We start from the raw sequence: 9,400 nt of genomic DNA on the forward strand, positions 1-9,400 counted from the left end.
TTATTTATTTATATTAGAGGGTACATAATGAACAGAATACTATATTCTCAGAAGATTTGACTAAAGAATCCATAGATCTATAAATGACCCAACATTTGACCAGTAAGTTTGTGGTCCTAATGAGTGACTACCATGATTGGCCTTCTCAGAGCGTGTGTGATCCTGTTGCTGCTGCATGAAGGCACTGTGTTTTGTGACTGTGTGCTTGGGACAGCATGCAGCCACTGCACCCAGGATTGCGTTTTTTTTTATAGGAGATATGTAGTAGCTACTATATGTTATGAAAAATTAAGGACCTGTCTCTCTTTCTGGTAGTAGTTGTAAGAGATCTGGTTTTTTTTAGACATCTTTGGTAGTCATTGAATTGACCGTTTTCTTTATTCACAGTCTATAAACAATTTGAGTGCTGAAGAGCATTTGCCTTAGCTTGTAAGGAAATCTGAATACAACAACGAGTGCATGTCAGCACAAAACCCCACTATTGTGTAAAACAGTTTTCTATTTCAAAACATTATTCCTGTTTCTTGATAATCTGTTTACAGATTTACCCACAAACAACATTCAATTGATCGATATTGGACAAAAACAGTCTTTAAGTCTTTATGGGATATCGTTTTTTTCTTATTACACATATTGTCAAACAGTCATCATATAATACAAACATGGCTCAATATGTTATCTGGATTGTAGCTACATGTGACATGAAGCTACAGTGCTTCCTCTTGGTGGGAAGTAGTATTGCATTTTTCATTGCTAAGTTATTATAGTCTTATCATATTATGACTTTTAAAAAATGAGGTACAGCTAATTTATACACAACACATCTGTAACATGTTTTTAGCTATATCAATTTACCATCTTGCACTTTGGGTTCACTACAGTATGCCTTTACAGCACCCTACAGGGTTGTTTTGTTCATTAAACCTGTTTTCTTTGTACTGTTTACAGAACACCCACAGGATAAGCAGCTCCCAGTCCCAGCTACTCGCCACCCCAGTAGTGTCTGTCACCACCCCCAGTCTGCCCCCCCAAGGCCTGGTCTACTCAGGCATGCCCACCGGTTACAACACCGGTGAGTCTACCCCTCTGTCCCCTGCCACGGCGCTGCCTGTCTGGCTGTTACTGATTGGTCTGGTCTCCTGTGGTGAGAGGTGCCGCTGCAGTAGCAGTGGGAGGGGGAGTGTGTGTAACTCACTGTTCTCTGGTGCTGTTGTTGTTGCAGAGTACTCCCTGAGCAGTGCAGAGATCTCCTCCCTACAGGGCTTCGGCTCTCCAGGGCTCTCTTTGGGCTCCATGTCGGCATGGCAACAACATCAACTGGGCCAGGCAGCTCTCAGCTCTTTGGTGTGAGTAACACACTAGCAAACACACACACAAACACATAGACACCCACACATTAATAGAATATTCAGTGCATACATTATATACACGTTCAAAGTACATAGCTTGGACTCTTTCAAATGTCCATTTTCCAACCACCACTCCAAGCACCTGATCTATGTTACTATCCAAATGGCCACTGACCTCGTGCTGTTCCTCTCTACAGGGGTGGTGGTCACCTACCTCAGGGCTCCAACCTCTCTATCAACACCAGCCAGAACATCAACATCAAGTCAGAGCCCATCTCCCCACCGCGGGAGCGCGTCACCTCCTCTGGCTTCCCCCAGCAGCAACAGCAGCAACAGCAGCAGCAGCAGCAGCAGCAGGCGTCCAGCCGGCAGGACCTGGGCCGCTCGCCTGTGGACAGCCTCAGCTCCTCCTGCAGCTCGTACGATGGCAGCGACCGCGAAGACCACCGGCCGGACTTCCACTCCTCGTCCATGGGGCTGGGCAGACCCCCAGCCGGAACCGAGGACAACAGGGAGAGCCCCTCTGTCAAGCGCATGCGCATGGACACCTGGGTGACATAGAGTCACTCAGTCAGGCCTCCAGTCACCAGCTAGTCAGACGGAGGGAGGGAGGGGGTAGACTTGGGGGAGAGATGGATGGGGTAGGAAAGGTCCTTATAGTTATCATTATAATATTATTATTTAACTCCATTTCATTTTGTAAGAAGGAGAATGGCAAATAAATTAAATACGTCTCACATTAATAAGAAAAACAATCAAGTAGTTGGACTGAATTATGTACACAAACAGATGTTATCAGGTACTGGGTGCGAATTAGATGTTTGCAGGAGTCTGATGTTCAAAGAAAAAAAAGAAGAAAAAAACTAATCTAGATGATTGTAGTCACTGGTCTAGTCTGGCACTTGTAGTTGCTGTTTTTGCTGTTGTGGTTGCAAGTTACAAACAATCCAAAAAGTCAAGAGTGTTGCCTGCTGGCTGAGGGCCCCTGCTTGTGGCGTCCACTGTTAGAGCTCATGTTTCACTACATGGTGTAACCTCATACGACTTTAATCTCATACAACTTTGTCTCAATTTGAATGTATTAAATCAATAGATGTGGAATCAAATTTTAAAACATTTTCGACCTCAGAGACTAAAAAGAGTTGTTTTTCATTTGAAAGAGGTTTCCCTTGTGTGGTTTTAGACAGGAAAAGCTATCCTGTATGGGAAGGACATGGCTCAGAGTCATGTGTTTAGTTCTAAAATAAATAGGAAAAAGTATATTGCAATAATAACATTCATTTTATAATCTGATATATGGGACATTAACATTATGGGAAATTGTCCAGTTGAACTGGTAACATGGTAATAGCAAGGCATCTTCTCATTGCTCCAACAATTCATTGGTAATGTAAGCCAAAGCTGTACTGTACGTTTCTTTCTGTTATTTGTAGCTATGGTTTCCTAGCAATTCTCTCAAAAAACAATTGTTCATTTTAGTTTAGTTTTTACTGTGCTTTGTTACAAACATTATAAAGACATGCAAGCCAGATCTTGAATCAATATCTCAAGCCATGAACACTTGCTGTTCTGTTTGTTAAATTAAACATTTGAGCCAAACACTTTCTTTTGTTATGTAAATAGCAACTTTAATATATATATATATATATCACCTTGGTGTAAGTACGTATGTATTGTACCATCACCAGATTCAAGAAAAAGGTATATTTTTGTGGATTACTGCCATGTTTACAGGGCGAGATCCTTATTAAGTAGATTATTCACTGGTTAATATTTACTATTTTGTTAATTATACTGTACTTTCTTCAAAATTGAATTACTACCAATATAGTCAGTGATTTTCTTTCCAGAGAGTAGTTTTTTGGGTTGTTTTCCCTTTAATAGTGGTGAATGTCTGTCCTTAAGAAATTGTAATAACAGTGATGTAAGGTTAAAGTTCCACTATATCTTATGTTGTGAAGGATAATCTCAACGCTGAGGAAAATATGGTTTAGGGTTAGGCTATTTACCTGTAGCTGCTGAATACACTGCCAACTTTCAAACCCAAGGTCCCATCTCAGCATTGAAAAACCATCCATTGTGATTGTGCTTTGCTCGATTGAAAGACATGCCATTTCATGAACCATGCCAATAAACCTATTTGGGTCGCTCCACGAAAAGAGTACCTTTTGCGTCACTTTGATATTTGAAGTAGAAATTGTGCACCAATATTGCATTTTAAAAGCCTGCTATGTTAAATTAAGTGCACTTTAATATACACTGAGTGTACAAAACATTAAGAACACCTTCATAATATTGAGTCACACCCCCTCTCCCCTTTTGCCCTCAGAACTGCCTCAATTTGTCAGGGCATGGACTCCAGAGGGATGCTGGCCCATGTTGACTCCAATGCTTCCCACATTTGTGTCAAGTTGGCTGGATGTCCTTTGAGTGGTGGACCATTCTTGATACACACAGAAAACTGTTGAGCGTGAAAAACCCAGCAGAGTTGCAGTTCTTGACACAAACCGGTGCGCCTGGCACATACTACCATACCCCGTTTAAAGGCACTTAAATCTTTTGTCTTACCCATTCACCCGCTGAATGGCAATAATACACAATCCATGTCTCAATTGTCTCAAGGCTTAAAAATCATTAGTTAATAACATGTCTCCTCCCCTTCATCTACACTGATTGAAGTGGATTTAACAAGTGAAATCAATAAGGGATCATATCTTTCACCTGTATTAAACTGGTCAGTCTGTCATGGAAAGCGTTTTGTACACTAATAAACTTTTTAATATGAATAAAGGCTTTCTAATGTGCCCAAAATCTGCATGTCCCGTGTCACTTCAAGGAAGATTTTAACCCACTTAATCCCAAAATCTGCATGTCCCGTGTCACTTCAAGGAAGATTTTAACCCACTTAATCCCAAAATCTGCATGTCCCGTGTCACTTCAAGGAAGATTTTAACCCACTTAATCCCAAAATCTGCATGTCCCGTGTCACTTCAAGGAAGATTTTAACCCACTTAATCCCAAAATCTGCATGTCCCGTGTCACTTCAAGGAAGATTTTAACCCACTTAATCCCAAAATCTGCATGTCCCGTGTCACTTCAAGGAAGATTTTAACCCACTTAATCCCAAAATCTGCATGTCCCGTGTCACTTCAAGGAAGATTTTAACCCACTTAATCCCAAAATCTGCATGTCCCGTGTCACTTCAAGGAAGATTTTAACCCACTTAATCCCAAAATCTGCATGTCCCGTGTCACTTCAAGGAAGATTTTAACCCACTTCATCGCAAAATCTCTCCAAGTTTCACCATCATTGTAAAGCCCTAGTTATTTCATTGCTTTGACAAAGTCATTCCTGGAGATGATTTATTTCATGTGATAATGATTCATTTACATTAATTTAAGGTCAACCCAGTTACGGAACTGAACTCTTGTTTTAATATGGTGAAACTATTCTTTTTTTAAATATATATTTTTTCAAAATAAATCTTGAACATCTAATGGTCAAATCATACAGTAAAAGCAGGTGAGCAGGGTTCTACTCTTTTTGGCAATTATCTGGTGTTTTGTGGTGGAAAACTGAGTGGGTTGAGCATTATACGTCAACCTTGTTACTCATAGATAGACGGGCTAGAATTATTATTTTATTTTTTAAATGTGTGAAGCTTGCATTCAATTGCCACTCTCTGTTGCACACAACAAGCTTCCATTCCCCCTGTCACGAGGGGATTTATGGCTGATTCGTTTTTAGTTTTATTCAGATTGTTCAGGGTAGCTGCAGCACCCTCAGCACCCGTATTTCCCACACTTCATTTTTTAAATTTAACATCTTGAGATGGGAAAACTAGTTTATGAAGTTGAACATATGCTCTTTATGACAGAATGTAAAAAGTAGGTGGAATCATTTTTTTTTTACCAAGTTAATACTTCTCAAAAGGCACTGAAATGGTGGAACGACCCATTTATGGTTAATTAAATGATCCATTGATGGATCACTCTCTGGTGAAAATTTCACACTTATGAGTAAATTAAGTTGCAAACATTGTAAATAGCATAGCCTAAATATAATCCTCAGTCATGATTATGTATCATTTAATCCGTTTTATAAATTGGCACAGCAAAATACCCTGTTTGAGGCCCATCACTAGTAGGAAATGAACAACCCTGAAATCATGATCCCCTAAGTGTGTAGTACTGGTGAGTGGCAGCAGCCATTTTCTGTTTCACTGTTGTATATTTGCCTGTGTGGGCATTTCAGACCATGCAAGCATGTACGTCATTGTCTGTTACATGTGGCCTTGGCTTGCATTATACCCCATCCCCTCAGTGGTAAAGTGTCAGACAACTCAGCAGCTAATACATACTAGAGACAATGCAACAGAATAGACTTGATACGACACTGGTGGATTGCACACATTTGTATGAGAAGTTTGCTGTACAAAAGGAGTATCTCTTTACATTTGCTATATTTTCCCTTGTGTGTTTCTCCTCCACGCCTGTCTCCACCCCTTCATTTGATCCAAAGCAGTTGGCAATAAGCCAAGAGTGATCTATGCAGTTTCCAACTCATACTCTGCCCAGATGCGGACCCTTAAAAAACGTCACTTAAAGGGTCCAATCTACTATTAAATGTTATTGCATGTCCCATAGAGTCAGGGAGCTGGATAGCCAGTTGCACATAACATTTTTATCAATGTCTACCTTTTTGAACAAATTATTTTCCTCAGTCTTGATCAATTCTGAATTATTTTAGACATGCATAAGAAACACAGCATAACTGATTTAATATCCATTTGAACACATGTCAGGTTACAGAACAGCAATAATACCATTACACTATTCCAACAAGACTTTAGCAGTCTTTTTTTCATAGCTTCATTACAAATGACATGCACACTTTAGCACTTGATAGGACATCAGGGAATTTTTCTAGCTTCACTCTTTATATGCACGGTTAGAAAATAGCCTTATCCCAAAGAATGACTCATGTTATAAATCAAGAAAAGCCTCACATAGCTCCAAACTAACGCCGCTAATGCAGCTGACATACATTACAGAACATAGAGACTGGTTCGTCTTTCCCACTCTGCCCTCCCGTGAAGTAAGATTCACACAAGGAATGTATAGAGAACGTAAAGTGATACACTTGCTCTTTTGGTCTATGTGCTGTGTAAAAACCTGCACAACTATTGAATGTGAAAGAACAGGATTATATCAGACAACGGAACTTTGTTGAAAGAGCGTTCTTCACTTTGCTGTGCAAGAGTACACTGCTTTGCTGTATGGCTTTTATAAACAGAACTATGTATTTGGTAATTGTTTGTAGTTAATAGTTCACTTCAAGAAGCTGTTTGCGGTTTGGATGCTCAAACCGTTTGGCGGCACAAGCTGGACTTTGTTGCCATGAATGAAACAAAATCAAGAGAGAATTTTAAGTTGATCTGCATTTTATTTCCCTTGAATGTGTTGTTTTATCTTCATTATACAATAAATATTCTAGTGAACTTTTTATTGAATGACTAAGATACCATGCTAGAGATTGTTGTAAAAATGTGTATTCTACATTCACTAAAGTAAAACTATTGGCTTCTACTGTCTATTTTAGGTTCTCTCACTTATTCTGTAAATTAAGTGAACAACTTTCTTACCTAGATTTTGTCCACCTGTGATGTCCCAAACAATAGAGACTGTCAGCATTATTAAACACCTCAATGTGTGCTCAAACACTAACGCCATGTGCCTTCATAAGGGAGTGATGGAGAGGAGTGTCATAATTATTCACATGCATCATTTTATATAGATCAGCCCAAGTTGGCTCTCATAATACATAAGTGCAGTAAGTGCATTTTGAAACTGAATAGTTCACATTGCTATTACTGATTTAGTATAACTTTCACTGATATTTTGGGAAAACTATGATGTAGACAGGCAAGAATGTTGAACTAGTGTGGAAGAGTGCAGCACCAATACTGACCAGCAGGTGGTGTAAAACCAATCTATTCACATCCATATCTAACACTGGAACTCCTGCATAGCCTGACCATATTCATTCAATTTATTTACCACCATGAATATGCTAACATTATTACAACCAGTAAATAGTGGACCCTACTGTCAGGGGTGTGTGAATCATAAGGAGTCAGATGGAATCAGGTGCAAAATGCTGTTTATTTACAGGTTTTGGGCTAGAAGGTGAGCTGGATCCATGAGTAGGCCTATTTACAAAATGTTTACGAACTCTGTCCTAGAATGAAGACTAAAATAACAGACAATAGGCCTAAACTAAATAGCCAATAACTGAAGCTATGACTGGCTTCTGCAGATCGCCTCCAAACAGTGGCGGTGCATGGGTAAATATCAGTTGGGAAGCCAAGCCAAGTCAGTGAAAAAGCCAGAATTACAACCTGTTGTCATAATTGTGTTGTTTGCTTTATAACCCATTTCTTCATACGCCACCGTGATATACAATAAGGCAGAGACAACAAAAACACTACAGTCACACAGTGGCGGAATAAATTCAACTACACATACGTTGGTTTCATCACAAAGTCCACAACGTAAATATTGCATGTAACAAACAGTTATGACCTGCAGCATGGTCAACTACTGATTTAGAACCACGGAGTTACCGCAATCAGCAGAAAGATAACAGCAGCACTGCCTCAGCTATTCCAGCACCATTTCAAGTTAAACATTTAAATCATCATATCAACAAGGCTATATGCTTTGTTTAATACAGTGAAAACAAACTTGAAGATATATATATATATATATATTTGTTTTTTTTTCACCTTTATTTAACCAGGTAGGCTAGTTGAGAACAAGTTCTCATTTGCAACTGCGACCTGGCCAAGATAAAGCATAGCAGTGTGAGCAGACAACAAAGAGTTACACATGGAGTAAACAATTAACAAGTCAATAACACAGTAGAAACCAAAGGGGGAGTCTATATACAATGTGTGCAAAAGGCATGAGGAGGTAGGCAAATAATTACAATTTTGCAGATTAACACTGGAGTGATGAATGATCAGATGGTCATGTACAGGTAGAGATATTGGTGTGCAAAAGAGCAGAAAAGTAAATAAATAAAAACAGTATGGGGATGAGGTAGGTGAGAAAGGGTGGGCTATTTACCAATAGACTATGTACAGCTGCAGCGATCGGTTAGCCGCTCAGATAGCTGATGTTTGAAGTTGGTGAGGGAGATAAAAGTCTCCAACTTCAGCGATTTTTGCAATTCGTTCCAGTCACAGGCAGCAGAGTACTGGAACGAAAGGCGGCCAAATGAGGTGTTGGCTTTAGGGATGATCAGTGAGATACACCTGCTGGAGCGCGTGCTACGGATGGGTGTTGCCATCGTGACCAGTGAGCTGAGATAAGGCGGAGCTTTACCTAGCATGGACTTGTAGATGACCTGGAGCCAGTGGGTCTGGCGACGAATATGTAGCGAGGGCCAGCCGACTAGAGCATACAAGTCGCAGTGGTGGGTGGTATAAGGTGCTTTAGTGACGAAACGGATGGCACTGTGATAGACTGCATCCAGTTTGCTGAGTAGAGTGTTGGAAGCCATTTTGTAGATGACATCGCCGAAGTCGAGGATCGGTAGGATAGTCAGTTTTACTAGGGTAAGCTTGGCGGCGTGAGTGAAGGAGGCTTTGTTGCGGAATAGAAAGCCGACTCTTGATTTGATTTTCGATTGGAGATGTTTGATATGAGTCTGGAAGGAGAGTTTGCAGTCTAGCCAGACACCTAGGTACTTATAGACGTCCACATATTCTAGGTCGGAACCATCCAGGGTGGTGATGCTAGTCGGGCATGCGGGTGCAGGCAGCGACCGGTTGAAAAGCATGCATTTGGTTTTACTAGCGTTTAAGAGCAGTTGGAGGCCACGGAAGGAGTGTTGTATGGCATTCCTGATACCTGAAACAATTTAGTCAAATCAATGTTGCTAAATCAATGTTGCTAAATATCATGCGGCTGTCCACGGTATTGAATTCTCTGTGTGTGTGTGTGTAGTAAAAACGATTTTTGGGACTCAACCTACGTGTAGACTAG

The 9,400-nt window shown here is 40.3% G+C and overlaps 1 protein-coding gene across 4 annotated transcripts in view; it reads left to right on the forward strand.

Moving 5' to 3' along the window:
* The window catches only part of LOC109866907 (myocyte-specific enhancer factor 2A), a 96,826-nt gene extending 89,755 nt beyond the window's left edge, over positions 1-7,071 (forward strand). For all 4 annotated transcript variants that reach the window (XM_020455807.2, XM_031802065.1, XM_020455808.2 and 1 more), the window contains exons 8-10: positions 949-1,072; positions 1,223-1,346; positions 1,547-7,071. In XM_020455807.2, coding sequence (XP_020311396.2) covers positions 949-1,072; positions 1,223-1,346; positions 1,547-1,910 — 612 coding nt within the window. In that variant the 3' untranslated portion in view covers positions 1,911-7,071. The remainder of the gene's footprint in view (positions 1-948; positions 1,073-1,222; positions 1,347-1,546) is intronic.
* Positions 7,072-9,400: the final 2,329 nt, after the last annotated feature.

Source organism: Oncorhynchus kisutch, linkage group LG22, assembly GCF_002021735.2.
Source record: "Oncorhynchus kisutch isolate 150728-3 linkage group LG22, Okis_V2, whole genome shotgun sequence".
NCBI classification, from domain to species: domain Eukaryota; kingdom Metazoa; phylum Chordata; class Actinopteri; order Salmoniformes; family Salmonidae; genus Oncorhynchus; species Oncorhynchus kisutch.